The 24,974-nt window shown below is 31.0% G+C and overlaps 1 protein-coding gene across 1 annotated transcript; it reads left to right on the forward strand.

Annotated features, from left to right (window-relative positions):
- Nucleotides 1-7,746: 7,746 nt before the first annotated feature.
- Nucleotides 7,747-11,720, forward strand: LOC141673948 (uncharacterized). The gene is made up of 10 exons (XM_074480675.1): nt 7,747-7,969; nt 8,078-8,167; nt 8,279-8,392; nt 8,481-8,915; nt 9,015-9,267; nt 9,348-9,480; nt 9,932-10,081; nt 10,191-10,365; nt 10,502-10,602; nt 10,719-11,720. The coding sequence occupies exons 1-10, from the start codon at nt 7,747-7,749 to the stop codon at nt 11,718-11,720; spliced, it is 2,676 nt and encodes an 891-aa protein (XP_074336776.1).
- Nucleotides 11,721-24,974: the final 13,254 nt, after the last annotated feature.

A 24,974-nucleotide genomic window follows, 5' to 3' on the forward strand; every position in this document is an offset into this window, starting at 1 on the left:
GATTTACAGATATTGGACCGACCTGTTGACAACATTCAAGAATTTCTTAATATGGATTTAGGTATTGGCCCTTCACAAGCCCGAATTCAAGATGTTGAAATTGATAACCCTGAACCAGTTCAAGATGGTGTGGTTGTGAATTTCTAAGCATGTTCAATTGTTTGTGTTTGTTCCTGTTAATTATATATAAGTACTGAATCCTTATGTAAAAATAATGTACAGTTTGGTTTTATATATCAATGTAAAAAAATATTGTACTTAGTAAATATATGAATGTGTAAATATGTTTGATTTGATGTTACATGGATTGTCCATTCCTAATTTTTTTGATTACCAACAATGTTGTATTTTGTTACTGACACATTACTTAATTAAAGTCATTATTATGTTTATTCCCACAAGGCAAAAATATTTTGGCAATTTATTATTACAAGTCATAATGATGTAGTAGTATTTTCCAATAATCCAAGTTACTGCCATTTAATCATTACGCATTTCTGAAGTTACAACTCTTTAAAGAATGAACAAGTATAGTAGAAAGTGAAAAGTTTTTCTTCACATTCAATGCAATTAATTCAAGTAATTGGAAAACATAAACCATTTTATATTTCTATAGAGTTGAACAACTCCAAGTTTGCCCGCCTTTACATGTATAACAGTTGCATTTATTAGTTAATCTATTATTTAGACCTTATCATGATCAGTTATCATTCTAATTCTGCTTCATTACCAAATTACTATCTTCACTACATCATGGAAAATTTTAACATTTTCACTGTCGATACTGATATTACGGCTATATTGTTTGCATTCATAATACGCGATCTTCATAGATTTCATATGTTTGGAAAGTTGTTGATGGCCTATTTCACCAAAGTGAGCCGAATCCTAGTTAAAGAGATGTTACAGAAACTCAACTGGGATGCTCTATACCAGTACCAAAATCATTATCTAGAAGTTAGGCATGACCAATTCCATGACTTTATTCATTTTGCCATTTCTCTTGAAGTTGAGCAAACTATGTTTTATAACTCAGTATGAATGCTTTTCATGCGCAATAATGTGTATCATAATCTTCAAACTCTCTCTTTCCTCTCCGGTAATCATTTTTCATCTTATTTTAGTTTTGTGTTTTTTAAAGCCGTGTACAGACCATATGAAAAAGATCAGGTTGTTGAAGAAACGTCTCATATTATTGGAATGGTTGATCTTAAATCGAAGTTAGTAGACATTGTCCATTTGCTTGAGAATATATACTGGTACATATCGGATGTAGACAATTTGCTTCCTCTTTCTAATTTTTGTCCAAATGCAAGAAATAAAGACCCGATAAACAGGATTGAAGGAAATCTTTTTGGTGAACAGCTTTGGTATTCACTTTGTGAGTTGACTGTGAAAGAGAAGTACCATGAAGAAGGTGAATTTTTTAATGAACGTTTAGCCATGTCACACATATGAGATTCAGGCTGTGGTCATTGCAAAGTGCAGTTACTTTTGTTCAAGATCTTGCTTGGTGATGTTTGTGACTAATGTTTTGCAGTTTTATTGAATTTAGTACAAAAGTGAAACATTTGGTAGTTTAACTTTTGTAATTTCTAGCTTTTATTTTGAATGGAATGTTATTATTCTTTGTTGTTGATCAAACTAAGATGAAGAATGTGTTGTAATATATGTGTTTTGAACATGTAAATGAAGTTAATTTGGTATGTAGTCCAAGATAGATTGTATGATACAATATTTAGTTACAATAAATAAAGATATGATAGAGATAAAAATTATAAAATTATAGATTTTGTGATGTCAAAACCATAATTACAAATAAGGCAGAATACATAATTGGCCATATTTTGGACAAAAAATCAATTTTGCCATAGGAAGATAACCTCAAAGTTATTAGACGTGGTCAGTTTGTAAATATCATGAACTTACGAAATCCCTGAGTTTCCAAATTTGTAGTCATTGAAACCATCATTGTGAAACTATAGATTTCATGAGTATCATGATATATTAGTTATAATACAAGTGTAACTGACATAGGTTTTAAATCTACATGTGGGTTATTATATGCACTTTCATTAAACCACAACTAAATATGTGCAATTCATAGGCCATGAGTTGATACTATGATTAGTTAATTACCTTAATGTAATCACCCAAGGAATTAATACATAAGCCCAATGCCATCTTTAGTCGATAATTATCAAAAATTATAATAATTCAGTAATACCAAACATGGAAAATGCCATGTTTGCAATGATACGTCTAAAAGTGATATCCATGCCAAAACAATTGGCAATTGTATCAATATTAAATGTCTTTATTGAAAGCATAAGTTAAAAACATTGGAATATCAGCAGATACGCAAGCATGGTCATGAAATGTTTTCACTCGAATTCATCTCCATTCCATTATTCCCGACCTATGTTCCATGGACATTCCCTGCATTAAGAAAAAGATCATTTGTATCTTTAAATATGTGTGTTCAAATGGAGGTAAACAATCAGTTCAGTGTAAACCTAAAATAGTTTATGTATGTTCAACAATGATCGTCAATTAATATGACCATACTGTATAACATAGTAGTTATTATTAGAGTTCTCACCAAGCTTTGGGGTATGATGTGTTAGTGTAGGTGCCCTAGAGGCAATAAATTATTCTTTTAAATCTTTATGTCAGTTGATCATTCAATAAATGTATTTATTATGACCTTAATTACTGCGATATTTTGTTTGCATAATAAATGTCCTTAGAATCATGATACACATTGTATAGTTTAAGTACATGACTTGAACTTGAGATTATATAATATATCATATTATTAAAGGTCCCTAGTCGAGTATTATTATATAGGACAATAATAATATATAGATAGACTAGTATGTTGTTTGACAAGATAACCACATCTCATTGGTTATAAGTATAGGGATACTAAAATCAATAGATAGGTACATGTGAGACAACATGGTACTGGACAGACCCACAGTGAGATTCTTCATATTTAATAAAGTCATAAGAAAGACTCACAGTGATAATGGTGTAACGATCCTTTGACTTGAAATCATTATATTTCTATATGAGGATTAATATACTTTGACTACATTAAAAGTTACTCTTAATCGGGTGATGATAAAAGTGGACATCGGGTATATCATGCGTCGTATGAGAAATATGAATGATTGATAAAGGATTTAACCCTCCTATAATTAGGAGAGATATTATTGGCCTCTTGATTGAGTGAGATTATAAAAAGCATGGTCATGCTCAAATAATGATTTATCTTGATAGTCTACTCATGGATCAAGTAAACCCGGATTAAATATTGAAGAGGATGATTAAATACATGCCTCGAGTTTAATCTATAATATGTATGGTTAAAGGGATTGTATTATACGAAAAACATTAATCACGAAAGGTTTTATCTAATCACGATTTAATTATTGTTTAATTGGGTAACAATGATGTATTACTAGATACCGCTCATTGTTTATAATTTTATTAGAGAATATAATTATTGCCAATTAAATAATAGCCTATAAGGTCACACAAATAGAGCACTTAATGGAATAGTTAATTTAAATTGTGGATTTAAATTAATTGATGATTATTTGAATTTTATTATAATTAAGTAAGACTTAATTGAAATAATATAAATTCGAATTAAAGGGAATGTTTTTGCCCATAATAATTAAGTATGATTTAGTTATTAATTAAATAATAGAAATTCATTTTTATTATTTAATCCTATACCTACTAGGGTTGGGCTTTGCTATTATGGGCCTTTTAATCAGTCATTATAAATAGATAATGATAGGTTAAGAGGTAAGTAACATTTTTGGAGAAAACCCTAGCAGCAAAGAGAGGCAGAGGCAATTCGGATCGTCAAGAAGGAGGCTAGTACATCCATTCCGTAGTCAAGTTCGTGAGACGTTCTTGGAGGTGCTCGTGTGGATACCATAGAGGTGTTTCTCCGAGAGGTAGACACAAAGCGTGATAGCTAGGATCTCCGTTGAGTTCGAGAAGTTAAGCTCTTGAAAGGTATGATTCGTTATCTCCATAATCTGCCCATAATTATACATGGATCCTGTTCTTGGGTTTCAAAATTTTTGTTTTATTTACGTTTATCTGCTGCGTATTATGCCTCGGAACCCAACATGATGTGCAAACATCCTTTGCACTCCATATTTGTCAAAAATGACACCATCAAACCGACCAGCTTCCCAGTTGGTGAACACAATAAAATCTCCCAGGTTGAGTTCAATATTTGCTGGAATTTTATTGAGACCAAAGAACTTTTTGTTATATTTGGAAAAATAACCTGTAAACACTGTATCTAAAGGGAAACAGTAGAGAACAATATCGGGAATATGCTTTCCAAAGCGTGCCACGAAAGAATGTGGAATATCTTGCATCAAAAGTGAAAACATATATATCTTATGTATTCCTATTATGTAAATAGAAAGTTTTGCCCGATTAAAGCATTTTACAATTTTATAAGAAAATAACTTACAACTAAGCCATCATAGATTGTATTCTCATTAGCTTCAACTAAAATTTTCCATCCAGCTCCAGCAACATTGGCTGATCATGTTTGTAAAAAAATATAATTACAATCATGACTTAAAACAATACAATGTTCAGCCATATAGTGAAGAGCATATTAGAGTTTTACCTTGCTTGGCCACATAGAAATTCGGTTTTTCTGGTATGATATACTCTATTTCACATCCCATCTTATCAAAAATGTGACCCTGGAAATTTCCTTCACCTTTATAGCAGAGAAGAAGTTTACAACCAATACCTTTTTTGAACAAATTGTTGAGTTCCCCAAATCCAGTTAAGCTTTCCCTATTTTTCTCATAAGAGAATTGTAGATGTTGGCCAGTTGGTAGCATTATTAATCCATTACCAGGATGATTTTTGCCATATGTAGAAACAATGGAGAGTGGTAATTTCTGAAGGCATAAGCAATGACTTATTCATTTACTCAATTATCAAAGCCAGTACATGTATTGGGACAATTGAGTAAGTTATTTACCAATTCATCCATGAGAGGTTGCATTGTGGCATCAACCTGAATGATGAATGCTGGAATTTTTATAGGCTCACAGTTTTGCTGCTGAGATGGAATAATATACATAAGTATAATTAGCAACTACAAATTATTAAGTCTAATTGGCCAATTAGCGGGACCTGTGCAATGAAACAATTGTAATTTTATTATTTTTTGGCTTCTAATCCAAGCACAATCATTTTGTTAATGGATTACAGAATATTGTAGTAGCTCTTGCTACTGTGAATCAAATTAGATGCAAAGTCCAGGCACAATGCTAAACATCTCTTAATACAATCATGGCATAATACTATTACAAATCAATATAGCAGACTTAAATCTATTTATATAATAAATTCTGATTCCAAATCAAGTATTTTTATACCCCATACCCTTTAACTTTTATATTATTTACTTACAATGCCACTACAATTACTACCTAAACATACTCAAATTAATACCCCTGTATACCCTTTGTCCAAAAACGAGACTCACTTTTCACATGCACACAAGGGTCTACACACCAGGTCCGTTTCAAAATCTTATTTTGCAATTCTGAGATGCACAGACAACCAAGACAAATAAAGAACTAATACTTTAGTGTACTTACTTTTACAACCCATATGTCTATGATTCAGGCTAGACATTTCAAATTTGAAAAAAGTAGAATTGCCATCTATAATATAAAATATTAGGTTTTCTCTCATCTCTGGTTTTGCATAGAAATGAAAGAGGTGATTTTCATTAGCATCCATGCTTCATCCCCTTTTTATTTCATGTCTTTATGACACCGTTCGTTGCCCATAACCTATTTTGTTTTTGTTTTTCTTATTTTGTAGGTGAAGAATTATAACCATTTAAGACTTGATAATTTTAGTTCTTTGCAGTCAGATTTTTGTAGCAGCACGGAGAAACTAAGGAAGCTTGACAGTAATACCAGAGAAAAATTACGTAATTTAGTTATTACCAGTAAATTGTGAGGTAGTTATTGTTGTTTCTGCATAGAACCTCCAATTGACAATTTAATTGTTTTGCAGGTCTTTCTGTTCCCAGTGGTTCTATTTTCGTAGATAATGTACCTTCCAAGTTCAACCCCTACCCATGCACCGCTGTAAATAAATCTACTTCAAGATTACTTTTTTCCGATTTAAACAATAGGACGATTCCCTTTGTTACCCAAAAAGCATAGATTGAATTAAATCCGAACAAGACCCATGTCAGACGAGGTACCTTTCTACTACATTCGGGTACAAGTAGTCTATTTTTTAATTTTGTAAGAAACATTTTATTTAAAAGTAAGTGGAACCCCTCATGTTTCTACCCTTATGAGCCATGGTTAGTACTAATAATTAAACTGGTTTGAATGTGTAATAAGTAGTCTATTTTTTGATTTGCTAAGAAATGTTTTATTTAAAAGCAGGTGGAACCCCTCATGTTTCTACCCCTATGAGCCATGGTTAGTACTGATAATTAAACTGGTTTAAATTTGTAATAAGTTTGTTTCAATTTTATTGATGATTTATTTGTTTAGAATCATGGCAATTTTTTAGAACTCCCACCTCGAGCAAGAGTTCCATAACAGTTGATGGTTCTTATAATAGCAGAAAGAAACAGTTTACCGTTGATGGTGATAATATTAATCTTGCATCAATAGGTAACCGATTACTTTGTATGAAACTCTTTTTTTAAAACATATTTAATGTTTTACCTTTGTAGTATTTCATTTTATACTTTTTTTATTTGCTGAGCGAAGAATACCTTAATGTATGATACGAATCAGGTGTTGATATGATTAATCCAAATGTGACGAAAAGCTCACTAACTGGTGAAGGTTTAATTCCTCTGAATGGTACAGTTATTTGTCCGATAACAAATTTAAGATCCTTTATTTTGTCTGGCATAATTTTTTTTTGCATATAATTTTTCCTTGAAAGAGTACAGTTTATTTGATGTATGTTATTTGAATCTGTTAATTTTTTTTGTAGAAGCTTCCCTTTTGAGTGGACAATTGCAGACACGCAAGCAACGCAAAACAGACCCCAATGTATTTTGTGTTTCGAGGTCTATTTCTTTTGAACAAGACATCTCAAACAATGCATATGATACTACAAGTTAAAACCTCAAAATTATGAAGCATTCATACATGTACTTTGTAAATTATAATATAACGAGGTTGCAATTTTAGATTGAGAGTATACAACTAATTGCACCCCCCAACATGATGATGCAGAGTTGTTTTGGGACGATGGTAATGAAATTTAATTTTGCCTTTTTTGGATTGTTGAAACGGCATACGTTACTATATTTCAATATTGCAGATATTGATTTTGATGATACCAATATTGAAGATGTTGACCTTTCCAGTTCTACAGGTTGTTTTTTAATGTTGTATGTATATTTTATAAATTTTTACATTCCCCCTTAATTGTACAGTTCCTCAAGGTTATGTCTCCTTAGGACCTTCAACTGAATTTTGTTCGAAGTGTAAAGCTGTAATGTGGAAGGAAGAAAGGTCAAACAAGCATGTGAAGAAAGGACTTGTAAAATTCAGTGTGTGTTGTGGTTAGGGTACGATTAAACTACCACCCACGCCCGTTACTCCTGAGTATTTGCTGAATTTGTATAATCATCCCAAGAAGGGCCCTGCTTTCAAACGTAACATACGCTTATATAATTGTATGTTTATGTTTACGTCAATGGGTGGAAAAGTAGACTACTCTGTAAATTCTGGTAGAGCTCCTTATGTGTATCGTCCCAATGGACAAAATCACCATGTGTTTGGCTCCCTAATACCCAATGAGGGAGAGGATCCCAAATTTTGCCAGCTCTACGTCTATGACACTGAGAATGAGGTACAGAACAGATTAAAATGGTGTAAAGTTGATGATGATCAGGGTGTGGATTTTGATGTTTTTGAAGGTTTAGTGCAAATGTTGAATAGTACTAACCAGTTGGTTAAGAAATTTCGTAAAGCCCGAGACCATTTCAGAAATGACCTTGTACAAGATCTTACAATCTGACTCAAAGTTCATCATTCGGAGAGTGGTCGTCCAAATAATATCGGTCCTTCCAATGAAGTGGCGGCTATTATGGTTGGCGACATTGACACAACATGTGGTGAGCGTGATATTATACTGCAGAAGACCAACAATGATCTTGAACGGATAACCAGTGTTCATCCAAAGCTCATGGCACTATAATACCCTCTTCTCTTTCTTCTTGGTGAAGATGGATACCACAATGAAATTCCATATGTTGACTCGGAAACTCAGAAGAAAAAGCGTAAAAGAATAACAATGAAGGAATACTATGCGTACAAGTTACAAGTCCGAATTCAAGAAGGTATGCTTTTATTTTTCTATAGTTTATTTTGAATTATAAACTATTTATTTGCAGTTATAAAATCTCCACCAATTATATACAAATGCAGGTCTGCATGTTCGTTTAGCAGGTAGATTGTATCAGCAGTATGTTGTAGATGCTTTCTCATGTGTTGAGCAAGCCCGTTTATGGTGGTTGCATACTCACCAACAAAATCTGCGCAGTGATTTATATAGTAGTGTTGCTAAGAAATTTGTAAATGGTGAGACTACAACATCGAATGTTGGTAAAGGACTTATATTACCTGCAAATTTTCTTGGTTCAAAAAGGTACATGCAGCAAAATTTTCAGGATGCCCTAGCTGTATGTCGCTCCGTTGGACATCCTGACATTTTCATCACAATGATGTGCAACCCACTTTGGGATGAAATTTTGCAAATAATGAAGCACTTACCTGGTTGCTCTCCTCAAGACTCTCCTGATATAATATCACGCGTGTTCCATTTGAAGCTTGAGCAGTTATTGGACGATATTAAAAAGGACAGTTTTTTGGTACATGTATTGGAGGTATTTTGTGTATACTAGAAATAATTAAAAACAATTTTTATATATTAAATTATTTGTAGTTAATTTTTTTTTGCAGTGATGTACGTAGTTGAATTTCAAAAAAGAGGTTTTCCTCACGTGCATATGCTCATTTGGATTAGTGTTGAATCAAAGAAGGAGTTGTCGTCAAATATTGACAAGTTTGTGAGTGCTAAGCTTCCTGACCCCGATTCCGATCCTATTGGCTTTGCTGCTGTTAAGTCTTTAATGATGCATGGACCCTGTGGTCTTCAAAACCCAAAATCACCCTGTATGAACAAAATGAAATGCAAAAAACATTTCCCCAAAAAGTAATATTTCTTATCAACCGTAATGAATTTTTTTTAAAAAATTTAAATTTTTAATTTAATGTCCTGGATTTTGGTAATAGCTACTGCTCTGAGACTTACTTTGATCAGTCCGGTTTTCCAATTTATGGAAGGCGTAAAACTGGGATCACTGTAGCAAAAGGAAAGTGTGAACTTGACAATGGATGGGTTGTACCTTACAACAGGGACCCGTTGGTTAAATACCAATTCCATATGAATGTCGAGATATGCTGTCATGCACGGAGCTTGAAATATTTATTCAAATATTGTCTAAAAGGCCATGATCGTGCTACTATAGAAATCACCTCCCGGAGAGCTGATAAGGACTAATACGATGAAACTCCCATTGATGAGATCAATGCTTATTTTGATGGTCGTTATATATGTGCATCTGAAGTGGCTTATCGAATTTTTGGGTATCCTATCCATTGTCGGTCTATATCCGTGCTTCGTTTAGCATTTCATCTTCCTGCTGAGCGGATTTGTACTTTTTAGAGTCTGAGGTCCTCGCTAAAGTTGTTCGTCGTGATAAAAATAAACACAGCCAGCTTGAAGCATTTTTCCATTTAAATAGTAAGGATCCCAAAGCCAGAAATTACACGTATGATCAAATTCCTGAACATTACGTTTGGAATGAGGTTGACAGGTTGTGGACTTTACGGAAGAAAGGCCGACAAATTGGTCGGCTTTTATATACGCATCATACTATCGGGGTGATGTGGTATTTATGTCTGCTACTTTCAAACATAAGAGGTCCTACTTCCTTTCAATCGCTGAAGACTGTAAATGGTATACAGTACAGGACTTTTAAAGATGCATGCAAGATTTATGGATAATTAGATGATGATGATAATGAGTGGCACTTTATTTAAGAACAGTGTGCAATTAGTGGATTACCATGTCAGATTAGGCAGCTATTTGTCCATATAATAGTTAATTGTCAAGTATCTGACTTGACAATTTTATGGGAAAAGCATTGGAATAACATGGTTTACGATCTTATCATTCAGAGAAGGCACATCGCTGGAAATGATGATACCGTCTTTTGTGATAGGCAACTGCATTATTTTGCTCTTGCTGGTTAGTTTATTTTACATATCCACTTTTTGCACAGTTCAATTATGTACAAAGCAAACAATACTAAGTCTATCACAATTTTTCCGCTCAAAATTATTCTCTGACCATAATTTAACTTTTGAATGTTAAATTTTAACAGAGATTGATAAGTTGTTGAGGTCTATTGGAAAGTCATTGAAACATTTCAAGCAATTACCTCAACCTCCTATGGACTATCTTCATACTGTAACAAATAATTTGGTGATTGATGAAACATTATACAACCTATCTAAAATGGAGGAAGAGTTTAATAAACTGTTTCCAAATTGTAATCCCGAGCAATTAAAGTTTTCAATGATGCTGTGAAAAGTGTGCAGAGTAAGGCTGGTGGTGTTTTCTTTGTCTATGGCAGTGGTGGATTTGGCAAGACATTTTTATGGAAAACCATAATATATAAATTAAGATCTCTTGGCTTAATTGTATTACCGGTTGCTTCTTCAGGCATAGCCGCAACACTAATGTCGGGTGGTCGAACGGCTCATTCTCGATTTAAAATTCCAATTGTAATAGATGGTTGTTCCTCCTGTGCCAGTTCTCATGACTTTGACATCGCGGAACTTATAAAGCAAACCAGCCTTATAATATGGGATGAAGCCCCAATGCAACATAGATATGCCTTTGAATGTCTTGATCGTTCTCTAAGAGATATAATGAGGGCTATTGATCAAAGAAGATATAATATGCCATTTAGAGGCATTACTGTTGTGTTTGGAGGGGATTTCAGGAAAATACTTCCCGTAATAACTCTTGGATCTCGTGGCGACGTTGTGTCTGTATGTATAACAAACTCACCTCTTTGGAAACATTCGAAGATATTGTTATTGCATCGTAATATGAGGTTAAATCAAGGTAGAAGCGAAGAAGAGATACGAATTTTGAAAAACTTTGCTGATTGGGTGCTTAAAGTTGGTAATGGTCAGATTCCTCCACCAATAGATGTTGATTTTAAACCTGAGGAAGATGATATTCTGATTCCACCTGCTTTTTGTGATCCGGAGTTGAGTAATTCCATCCAAAATATGATCAAATGGACGTATCCTGATTTCTTGGAGAAATACAGGTTTTCGGATTACTTAAGTGAAAGAGCCATATTAACTCCTACAAATCAAATAGTCAGTCATCTTAACTCTCTAATTGTTAACACTATTCCCAGTCCTGAGATAATCTATTACAGTGTAGACCGAGCTGAAGATTTTGGTGGCCCGGCGTCCGAGCTTAATTTTGCCTTTCCTCCTGAATATTTAAATTCAATAAGTATTTCAGGCCTTCCACCACATGAATTGAAGTTGAAGGAAGGTGTTACCGTTATGCTTATGTGAAATTTAAATCAAACGCTTGGCCTTTGTAATGGTACGAGGATGATGGTCACCAAATGTTTAACCCAATGTGTAGAGTGGGAAGTAATCTGTGGTGCATTTAAAGGCACCAAGCATTACATCCCGAGAATGGAGCTTCAACCTACAGACACAAAGTTACCTTTCAAGCTTATTAGAAAGCAAATGCCCTTACAGATTTGTTACTCGATGACCATCAACAAGTCGCAGGGTCAGTCTCTCCAAAGAGTTGGTTTGTTCCTCCCAAACACTGTTTTTACACACGGTCAGTTCTACGTTGCTGTTAGCTGAGTAACATCGCCTGCTGGATTGCACCTGTTTATCGATGCTAACAATGGGTCCTTAACAAACATTACAAAAAATGTTGTACACCAAGAAGTGTTTTATAATTTGCCAAAGGCGTAATTATTTCCTGTCTAAATGTACTTGAGCAAGGCTTCTAAATTTTTTAAATGCAAATTAGTAGTAATTGCAATCTGCTTTAATTTTATTTAGTACCCGTCAAATTATGCCAAATTCCTTTTTTTTTATTTTGATATTTTCTTTTTTTCCAAACTGTGATATGTTTAACCCTTACTAATAGAATGGAGGTCTCTTTATTAATTTTGTAATGTCATGTCAGTACATTATATGTTTCCAAGTTTTCCACTGGCAAAGCTTTTTCTTACTTAAATACAGTAGGGTGCAACACCCCACTCAGTAACCTATACAGATATTGTTTCTTTGAACTGGGAAAAAATATGGATGTCATCCGTTATCACTCTCTCTCAGACCTCCAACCTCTCCAACCCAGTCAATGGAAGATAAAAGTGCAAGTGTCAAGGAAATGGAGAGACTATAATGTTCCTCTTGCTGTTGAAACCGGTCTCCACTTGGTTGTTATTGATTCAAATGTAAGTTTTTTCATTTTACAATAATTTCATTTCATTCTCCCATTTCTAATAAAAAATTATTATCTTTTTGGTAGAGGAACCGAATGCATGTTTGGATTCATTCTTCTTTAGCTGATTCCCAGAATCCTATATTTGAGGAGGGTCAAACATATGAAATTAGTAATTTCATAGTAACCCCGTTCAGAGGAAAGTACAAGTGTATTGATGGGGGGAATCACATCATTTTCACACACATGACAGTTTTCAAAGAACTTTTGCACTCTCAAAGTTTGTTGCTTTCAGATATTTTTCAATTTAGTCATTTCTATGGTATAGATTTGGCCAATTTCCAAGACAACCACTGCATTGGTAATTTCCTGAATATAAATATTTTTGTTTAGAAATTTTCCAACTATGTTTTATCCCTTGCTAAAACAAGTTTCTATTATGTAATTAGATGTTCTTGGGATTGTACACAAGAGGAAGTCTCTCAAATGTTTCACTAACAGGAACAATGTAGAACAAACCTTGCTTGAGCTGGTAATCAGTGATACAGTGTGAGTAGTTTAATGAATTGTTAGTTCCTTTTTTTGTATGTATTATTTTTAGTTTGTAGACATTAAAGCTGAATCTGGGATTCTTTGTAGGACTCATCTTATAGTCCGTCTGTGGGATGACATGGCTTTAAAATATAACAGTGCTTAAATGACTGTGCCTTTCTCCAACTGCATCCTACCATCATCATTCTTTCTAGTTGTAAGATGGTAAAGGACAAGTACCAAAGTGCAGTTATTCTCACCGATGGACCTGCAATAAAATTCTACATAAATCACAGTCATGGTAGAGTTCTTTCCCTAAGAAACAGGTATGTTTCAGAACTGTAATTCGAGAAACATTTATGTAGAAAGTTAATTTCACTGAATTATTTCTGCCTAACAGGTTCCTGGGTGTTCGCGAGATTTAGGCGGTGTTGACCATTGCATTGCCTTATAAAACTGCTTTCTTATATTTTATGTTGCGTAATATATATGTTTGTAATAGCACCTCACTTTCCCCTAAATGTTGAATAATCAGATTCAGCTTAATATATCTTTTGTATCGAACTATGGAACTTCTATCTTTGCATCAAAATTGTATTTTTTGAGATAACCATTAATATATAATTTCGAATTTTCTGTCAATTTGTTTTTTATATTATATTTGACATAATATCAAATAAGCTGCATATTATGTACTTCCTTATTAATTTATGTTTCTCACAATATATTTCGACTATATTTGTTCTTTATAAAAAAATCTTTGAAACATCAAAAATCTTGCATCAATCAATTTGTTTACCTTCATGATCATTTTTACTTGTGTAGCCCAATTATAAATTATTAGCGTATTAACAAAATGCTATGATTAAAGTAGTTAATGGAGTAACTATTTAATCGAATTTCTTTAACTGAAGCAAATTTGATCAGTCCATATTGTTCTATGAACGGTATGATATCATGCATCAAACTATTTGATTAATGTAATTGATTATTTATCTTGATTGTTGTACAAGTCGTTCGTACCGCTTAAGTCCCTACATAACAAATGTTGTTCCATGCATTTGTAGAGTTTTACTAAATTTTCTTAGATTCATATAGGTTTAATGAAAAAAGAAATGTAAATCTTTTTTTGTAATGGAACCCCAATTTACCAATCCAAATTTTAGTTTGAGATTTTAAATTCACTCCAAACCATTACATCTACCACATATGAAATCTAAGAACATAAATTTGTACTAAATTATATATCTTCTACACCAAGAAATAATTATGTATTTAAATTACTATGGAGTTTGTATTTCTTGAGTCCATAATGAAAAAAAGATAGTCCCATGCATGTGTATGAACTTACTAGATTTCCTTAAATTGGAACCTGTTTAACTAATTAAAAAATGTAATATGAATTTTTCTGTAGAACCCCAATTTAACAATCCAATTTTTAGTTTTAAATGTAAAATTCAACCCCAACAACAACATTTACCCAAAATGAAATCTAATAACATATTTATTTATTTACTAAATTTTTAATGTCTATACCAAGAATTTTTTACTTTTTTGAAATACTCAACTAATATTGAAATAGTTAAAAATCACCCCAAACAATGACATTTTAGTATATATGAATTGTAAGAACATATCTATTTTACTAGATGTAATCCTAATCGAATCCTTAAACTGTTACATGTATAACAACAAAAATTTTGTAATCCATTTTTTGTAAGAGAACGCCAATTGAGTAATCCAAATTTGAGGAAGAAATGTTAAATTCCCCCCAAAGGGTGACATAAACCTAAAGGTCAGGTTTTTTAAGAGAACGCTTATTTAACAATTCAAATTTTAGGAAGAAATGTTAAAATCACCTTAAAGATTGACACATATCCAATATGAATTTTAAGAACTGATTTTTTTTAGAATTTATATTTTCTACACCAAGAATTAATTTTTTATTTAGAATACTTAATTACTTTCTCCAAGATATAAGCTTAGTACTTGCCTATAATAAATAAACATTATTCCAAAAAGGAGTGGCAAACTATTTTTCTTACCCAAAAATTTGACAAGTTCATATTTTACAGGAAAATTAAATATTTGGTTTACTAGGATTTGACCTATAAAATAGAATTTAGTTCTTCTATTTAAATCAATCGAAGATAGCTTTGTTTTATTCAAAATGTAATTTACTCCACAATGCACAACTCATTTTGCAGAAAGAAATGATTACAGAATTGACAGCTTTTGTAGTGTAAAGTTTTGGTGGTTGTAAAATAGTAGATGTTTGATTAACTGAAGTGACAATTCCATAGATTAGGTAGTACTACTATGCGCATGCGTATTCTTAAATTCATGTATGATACATGATGTATTTGTCATGACTGTCCACTTTCCTTCAGTACATTACTACACGTCTGCTGCCATTAAATTTATTTAATCGAACACCCCCCTACGAAAAGGCGCATGTACTAGGACAAAAGGAAATCTTTTTAACTTCCCAATACTTTATCCCTATATATACCTTGCTGCTGTTTTTAAGCAAGTGCATAGTTTACTCACCTTTTTACCCAAAACTCTTTGTGTCATGGCTTCTTCCCTTGTTCCCAGGTAAAGTGTGTTTCTGAACTGCTATTTGTTTTTGTTTCCTACTATTTTTTAACAATAACCATTATGTAATAACAATGTATTATGTTTATTGTTTACAGGCAAACAACTAACAGCGGTAACAACTCTGCCTCTGAAGATGACGAAGTGATGCGCAGCATTGATGCTTATCAGTATGACCCGCGTGAGAACATTGAGAAGTCAGTGCGCAACTTCAACATCAACATTGCAAAAATTAGTGATCAAATGCAGGAGCTTGCCAAAACTTTCAAAGAATTCATCGACAACTTCACTGAGTAGCACAAGATCATGATAGAGAACATGAAACTCTTGAATTTGGAAGCCAGAAATATAACCAAGGAGACCATGTACAAGGAGGACTGAAAGAAGATGTTGATATTATATTAAGTTACTTATCCATATTTTTTATTAAGTTCTGCATGTGATTGTGAAGGGTTGTAATTTTCAATATTTAATGAAGCAAAGTATTGTTAAATATCAACATGTAGCTGCTACCTTATATAAATAATATTTAATCCCTATGGATCATAACTACCTGGTATTGAATTTTTTTTGTATATTTTTTCCAGTTTTGCTTCGTTTTCATTTGATCCTATAATTATTTATAAATTTTAAATATATAACTCGCTTTATATAGTTTTAATTCATTCCTAATATTATAACCTAAACAAAAAAACAATTTCACGATTTTAATGTTCACTTAAAAATAATCAGGAAAATTGAATATATTAATTGATACGATCAAGAAGCTTAATTGAATGAAACCAAGTCTCATGTTGTCGAACCAATATATAATCTTAAATTAGAACAAATGACATAATTAAATATTAGTCCTTTTTTTAGTATTGGGTATAAGTGCATGTTATCATATTATTACAAGTACTATGTAAGACGAAATAGTTGAAGTTCACTATTTTAGTATAGATAAGGGAGATTTATTTTTCTGCTTCTAAGACAGCAGAGGCTACTACATGCCTCTAAGGTAGGGCCATGATCAAGCCGCATCTGAAACCTTTTCAAAGAACCCGCTGTATAAATCTGTGTTTCCTCGTGGAATTAAACAAAAGTATAATTTTCGTTCTAATTTACTAGGAAATTCCAACCCAATTCAATGTTTGTATGGACTTAATACCAAAAATGAAAATTTAAATAAAAAAGAATTATAACAACTTATATAACCGATCCTAAAAGTTTTAATCTTTAATTTGTATTCATAAAATTTATTGTGAACCCAAACTATTGTAAATAAAAAAATTTAAATAGGAATTTTCACAATTAAATAACATAAATTTGAACATAAATTAATAGTTAATAAAACTCTCAAACAATTTATTTATGTTAGACTAAGCAAGCCGTAGTAGATAGACCGAAGTATTACATTATAATCCCCCATTATCACTTATCTTTAATTGAATCATTAATTTTTTATGATTATGTTGGGCATGTTTACTTACAAAATTGCTTTGAAACACGAATTCTAAATGAGAAATAACTGACTTCTACAAGTGCTGGTATTGCAACTATTAATTTTGAATAAAATAATTAACCCATTTTTGTCATGAACAATAGAAAATAACAAATTAATTTTTATTTCGAAGAGGTTGGCAAATTTATCTATCAAGGAAAGTTTAGAACCATTCCTATTAACAATGCATTTGCTTAAATCTTTCTGAATCCGAACAATTGCCGCTATTTCAACTAATATTTTGGACAATAATAAATAACCAATTTTGGTTATAATTAATTTTGGACAACTATTATTTATTTCATATTTTTATACAAAATTGACATATTTTTTCGATCACATAATAAGGGTACTTCTTCCCTATGTAAATTTTATCGATGTATTATTTTCTAAAATAAGTAATGAAGACCTCATTAAATAAAAATAGTGAAATCATTACTCAAATACTAATTTTACGTACATATAAATATGTTGTAATCATTTTGAATCTCAACCAGTAATAATTGATATGTTTCGATTTACATCTTAATTCCGAATGCTGTTTTTTCCAACACTGGATCATCACCACGTTTTGGTTATTTTTTTTCTAACATAATTCCAAAAAGGTCATTTGGCTGCGGATTCCAAATTAAATAAATTTGAAACAACATTAATTATTAAAAGGTTGGGAAGGTAAATTTTTTCTTGATGAACTATGAAGTTCTGGCCCCTTCAAATGGTTATTTTGGCATTTTGTATTTTTGCTAATAATATTTAATCAATCTTTGTTATAAATAATAGCCAATAATAAATCAAGTTCTATTTGTACCATTTATGAAGATATTAGTTAATAGAAATATCAAACAATTTGTTTCCGTTAGACTAAGGGATTCGTAGTAGATATTTTTCATATTACATTTTAATCCCCCATTATAACTTCTATTTAATTGAATCATTACACCTGTTTGTTTGAGATTAGGTTATGCATGTATACATACAACATTGGTTGGAAATAAGAATTCCAAATAAAAAATACCTGAATTCTACAAGGGCCGGATTTGCAACTATTACTTTGGAATAAATTCATTAGCCCATCTTTGTTATTAATAATAGAAGATAACAAAATAAGTTTTATTTCCAAACGATTGGCAATTGCCCCTATTTCAACTAAAATAAACATGTTGTAATCATTTTGAATCTCAACTAGTAGTACTTGATATGTTTTGATTTACATCTTAATTCTCAATGTTGTTTTTTTCCAAAACTTGATCATCACCACGTTTTGGTTATTTTTTTCTAACATAATTCCAAAAAGGTCAGTTGGCTGCGGATGCCAAATTAAATAATTTTGAAATGCCATTAATTATTAAATGGTTGGGAAGGTAATTTTTTCCTTAAAAACTATCAAGTTCTGGCCCCTTAAAATGATTGTTTTGGTATTTTGTATTTTTTCTAATAATAATTAACCAATCTTTGTTATAAATAATAGCCAATAATAAATCAAGTTCTATTTATACCAATTTGCGAAGATATTAGTTAATAAAATTCTCAAACAATTCGTTTACGTTAGAGTTAGGGAATTGTAGTAGATATTTTTCTTATTACATTTTAATCACCCATTATAACTTCTCTTTAATTGAATCATTACACCAGTTTGTTTGAGATTAGGTTAGGCATGTATACATACAAACTTGGTTGGAAATATGAATGCCTAATAAAAAATACGTGACTTCTACAAGGGTCGAATATGCAACTATTACTTTGAAATAAATTCATTAACCCATCTTTGTTATTAAAAATAGAAGATAACTAATTAATTTTTATTTCTCAATGAATGTTTAAAACCATTCCTACAATGTAGAATTATCCTTAAGCGATCGGCAATTTTATATGTCAATGAAAGTTAATATGGAATAAATTAATTAACCCTTTTTTATTATGAATAATAGAAAATAACAAATTATTTGTTATTTCCAAGAGGTCGGAAAATTGATCTATCAAGGAAAGTTTAAAACCATTCCTATTAACATTGCATTTGCTTAAATTTTTCCGAATTTCGGCAATTGCCTTTATTTCAACTAATATTTTGGATAATAATAATTAAACAATTTCGGTTATAAATAATAGAAGAAAACAAATTAAGTGTTATTTAAATTATTTCATCAAATATATCATGAAAGTTTAAAACAATTTCTATACTTCTGAACTAGCCCCAGTAACAATGAGATTGGTTAAAACAATTTCTAACTTTTATCTTGGCCGGAATTAGACCTATTATTTCAGATAATAATAAATAACCCATCTTTGTTATAAAAAATATTATCCGGGCCCCTTGAAAGTGGTTTTTTGGCATTTGTTTTGCTAATAATAATTAACCAATCTTTGTTATAAATAATAACAACTAAATAATTATTTATTAAACTTTTTATAATAATTTGACATAGGTGTTCGACCACATAATAATAGTACATCTTCCCTATGTAAATTATAACGATGTATTATTTTCTAAAACAATTAATGAATACCTCATTAATTAAAAATTGTGAAATCATTACTCAAATACTATTTTTACCTAGATATAAATATGTTGTAATCTTTTTGAAACTTATCCAGTAGTAGTTGATATGTTTCGATTTACATCTTAATTCCCATTCATGTTTCAACCAAAACTGGATCATCACCACGTTTTTTTTGTATTTTTTGCTTACATAATTCCAAAAAGTTTATTGGGATGCGGATGCGAAGTTAAATAATTTTGAAACACCATTATTTATTAAAAGCTCTGGAAGGTAATTTTTCCCTTGAAAAACTATCAAGTTCTGGCCCCTTCAAATGGTTGTTTTTGCATTTTTTATTTTTGCTAATAATAATTAACCAGTATTTGTTATAAATAATAGCCAATAATAAATCAAGGCATTGTAGATATTTTTCGTATTACATTATAATCCCCCATTATCACGTATCTTTAACTGAATCATTACCCCGATTTTTTTATGATTAGGCTGGACATATTTACTTACAAACTTGCTTTGAAACACGAATGCCAAATGAAAAATCCCTGACTTCTACAAGTGCTGGTATTGCAACTATTAATTTTGAATAAATGAATTAACCCATTTTTTTATGAATAATATAAAATAACAAATAATTTGTTATTTCCAAGAGGTCGACAAATTTATCCATCAAGGAAAGTTTAAAACCATTCCTATAATCACGAAATATCCCTATTAACATTGCATTTGCTTAAATTTTTCTGAATTTCGACAATTACCGTTATTTCAACTAATATTTTGGATAATAATAATTAACCAATCTCGGTTATAAATAATAGACCAAAACAATTTAAGTTCTGCTAATGCCATCACTTCCTTCAACTTGTTAACCGCTTTGATTTCAACTAATATTTTGGATAATAATAATTAACCAATCTCGGTTATAAATAATAGACCAGAAAAATTAAGTGTTATTTAAATTATATCATCAAATATATCATTCAATGAAAGTTTAAAACAATTTCGTTACTTCCGAACTATCCCCGATAACAAATTTCTAACTTTTATCTATGCCGGAAATAGACCTATTATTTTTCCTAATAATAATTAACCAATCTTTATTATAAATAATAGCCAATATTAAATTGAGTTCTATTTGTACCATTTTGCGAAGATATTAGTTAATAAAAAACTCAAACAATTCGTTTACGTTATACTAATAGAATCGTAGTAGATATTTTTCTTATTACATTTTAATCCCCCATTATAACTTCTCTTTAATTATTTTTTTACGCCGGTTTGTTTGAGATTAGGTTAGGCATGTATATATACAAAATTGGTTGGAAATACGATGGCAAATAAAAAATACTTGACTTCTACAAGGGCCGGTATTGCAACTATTATTTTGGAATAAATTCATTAACCAATCTTTGTTATAAATAATAGAAGATAACAAATTAAGTTATATTTCCAAGACAAGCGATCGACAATTTTATCTGTCAATGAAAGTTTAAAACCATTCCTACAATTCAGAAGTATCCGTATTAAGAATGCAATTGCTTTAATTTTTTCGAACCTCTACAATTGCATGTATTTCAACTATTATTTTGGATAATAATAATTAACAAATTTCTGTTATATATAGTAGACCAAAATAAATTAAGTGTTATTTAAATTATATCATCAAATATATCCGTACGAGTTAAAGTTTAAAACAATTTCAATATTTCAGAATTATCCCCAGTAACAATGAGATTTGTTACTATATACCTAACTTCTATCTGAGCCAGAATTACAACTATTATTTATGCATAAAAATTTCCTGAAAGGGCCCGTATTACAAAATTTATTTTATATATTAATAAATAACCAATCTTCGGTATAAATAATATACAACACCAAAATAAATGTTATTTCAAAGTTGTAGCCAAATAATTCTGTAAATTATAGTTTAAAACCATTCCTACAATTCTGAAATTTCCACATTAACAATGAGATTGATAAAAATATTCCTAACTTCTACAAAGCCCTGTATTACAATTTTTATTTTGGATAATAAAAATTAACCAATCTTTGTTATAAATAATAAAAATTACAGTATTTTTATTTTGGATAATAAAAATTAACCAATCTTTGTTATAAATAATAGACATTATAGTAAATTTTTCCAAATAACAATATAAACAAATGTGCTAAATATACGTTTCTTTCCCAAAGATTTGTTGTTTGAAGCAATGATTTATGTATTCTTTTATACTGTTTTATTTGGTTCATAAGTTATTAGTTAGCTTTTGGCAAATATAATTTTTAATTTTGTGGCTAAAAAAAACACTTTTGTGTCGCTTTAAAACTAGATATTGAGAACTATAAATAATTTTGCAAATCTAATTTTGAATTTTGTGGCTAAAACTCCTACTTTTGTTATTGAAATAAGATTTTTAATTAATATATTTTATCCTAATTTACTGACCTGAAATACGATTAATAAATTTTGGTTTTTATTATTATTTTAGGACATTTGATTGATAGAAAAGGTAGTGACTGAAGCCACCATCTTCATAAGGCAGTCACAAACTAATCTACTATACTAGAGGGCAAAAAATAGAAAAACACTTCATTTGCCGATGGGGGGAAGAAATCTAACAAATTTGTTAAATCTTACTACAGAGAAAATTATTTAGTCTGTAAGAGTCAGGGCACAGGCAGTTTGGAAGGGCATTAACAGGACAGCAAACGAATTTAGGGGTTTCAACATTATCTTTACTGACGAGCAGGTATTGTAGATTTACTTATTGATGGCTTTAATTAATTGTTTCCAACCATATCTGAATGTAATGAATTGTTTTTCGCTGCAGAGCTGTAGAATACATGCATTTATTAGTGATAAGCTAAGTGATTCCTTTGCACAAGAACTTAAAGAAGGTCAAGTATATCTACTCAGTAATTTTAAGGTACTCAAATATAAAGGGGATGAACTCAATCTCTGTGTCAGGAACGAGAAACATATTTATTTTGACAACCAAAGTAGGTTGAAATTAGTTGAAGAAGGAATGTCAATAATACCCAAGTATGCCTTTGATCTCTTTAGTCTTCAAGATGTTCCAAAGTTCGTCACTTCTAAGCGTTTCTTAATTGGTAAACCTGTAGTTCAAACTTTGGTATAAGACAAGATTTGTGTAATTCCTCTAACTAACATTTTAATTTTAATTATAATTGTTAAATATAGATATAATCGGAATTTTAGAGACCTCTACCGCACACTATTTCCCTGGGAAGGATGATCCAACAAAGTCACATATTAAGTTCAAGTTATCTGATGGGAGGTAAAAGTTTTCAATTTATTACTACTTGCAAAAGTGATTTTGTTGTTTACTTCTAACCAAATCATATTTATACTCATGCATGGTTCAATTTCAAAATATAGTTATGAAGTTAATGTGACATTGTTTAATGACTTTGGACAAAACTTTGAAAGGGCTATGAAAGAGTTAAAGGCTGAAAAGGTGGTTGTAATTCTCAGTAGTGCTAAGGTTAACAAGTACGAAGGTAAAACTCATATTTTACTGCATTAGTATATTTTTTTTAAATTTTTTTTGTTTCTATTTTGCTTTTTAATTTGAAGTATGTAAATTAGAAAACATTTTGTAGCTAATCAGGAAATCTACTTGACCAACTATCCGACAACCAGATATTACATTCAGCACGATCACTATGCCATTAAAATTTTATTGAATAGGTAAGTATCTATAAAAGTTAACATCCATTATTCCACACATGTAATCCCTATTATGATAAAACATTATATTTTGCCGTAAAGTATATCTGCTGAAACTGTTGAGGATGTGCAAGATCCTCAAATATATACAATCAAACAAATTAAGCAGTTCACAACAGATTTCGCAGAGGTATATTCATAAATTTAAAATTTTAGTTATTCCCATGTAAAACATGTCTATTATATTCCAAGGGGTACGTTGATATATCTAAAAAATCATTGATGTTACATGTCTCTTTTGGCAGAAGAAGGTTTTATGTTGTGTAGTTGTTAAGAAAGTAGAAATGAATGCAAATGGTATGAGAACTTTCATGTCTAATATGACAAAGAAGTTAGCATTGTAGATGGTCGTTACTGGTGTAATGAATGTAAGAGGAACCTGCCCTGTTCTGATAAAAGGTAAATTTAGGAAAGTTAAGATATCAAATAATAATGCAAATTTGTAAAATTTCTTATTAAGAACTGTACTAAAACAGTTATACATTTTGAAGGTTCCGTTTGTGCGTGGTCTGTTCAGATGGTACTGGTTTTTTTACCTATAATATTTCCGGATGATGAAATTCAAAGAATTCTTGGTAAAGATGTATATGAACTTGAGAATGAAACCGCGAGGTATGATTTCGTATTACTCTTAGATGTATCATTTATTCCCTTGTACGAATTTACTTTTTACAGTTATATGAGGATTGAACATTTTAGTCAGGTTACAAGTAATTGCATTGAAATTTCGGTTTTTTATCACCTTCAAAATCTAAAAATTGTAGCATATCTAATCGTATGTCATCTCACAAAGTACATATTTTATTTAGGCGGGTGATGAAAAAAGATTTCCTCCTGCTCTGAACGAATTTGCAAATAAAGAATATGTCTTGACGTTATGCCCTTCGAAGGAAAACTTATCGAAGCTCAGTAATGTATATGAAGCAAAAAAAAATTGACAATCCCCCGGAAATGTTAGGGACTCATAACCCTACTAAATAGCTAAGTCCCCCAATTGGGGAAGTTTCCGTCATCTGTGTAAGCATAGAAAAGTTCACAACTCAGTCTGTTTAACTTAAAATAATGTATGAATTAATGAATTTAACCTTGACACCAGGTGTCTGATCCAAGCATGAACGCCTTGATGAGTCCTCCCACTGGAAAATCAACAAACAAGTCACGAGGGCGAAAGACTAAAGTTGCTGTTAAATGCGAATTCGAGCCCGTAGAGCGAAGTTCTAAAGTGAAAAAATCTTAATTTCCCCTAAAACAACTTACTTTTGGTTTACAGTAGGTGGTCGTCAAATTATTAAATATAATATATATGTCTTCTGTAGGCATAAAGAATGTTGTGTGATGGACACCTTTTTTGTGTAAAATACGTACCATGTTTTTTGGTATGACGCAATATTATCAGAATTTTTTTATTACTATTGCGCATTGATACGAAGAAATTTTTTAAAACCTGTCCGCTATGGCTATACAAAGTTCTGTTAACTAATAAATGCTTGGTCATCTAATT

This window comes from Apium graveolens, chromosome 7, assembly GCF_009905375.1.
Source record: "Apium graveolens cultivar Ventura chromosome 7, ASM990537v1, whole genome shotgun sequence".
NCBI classification, from domain to species: Eukaryota; Viridiplantae; Streptophyta; class Magnoliopsida; order Apiales; family Apiaceae; genus Apium; species Apium graveolens.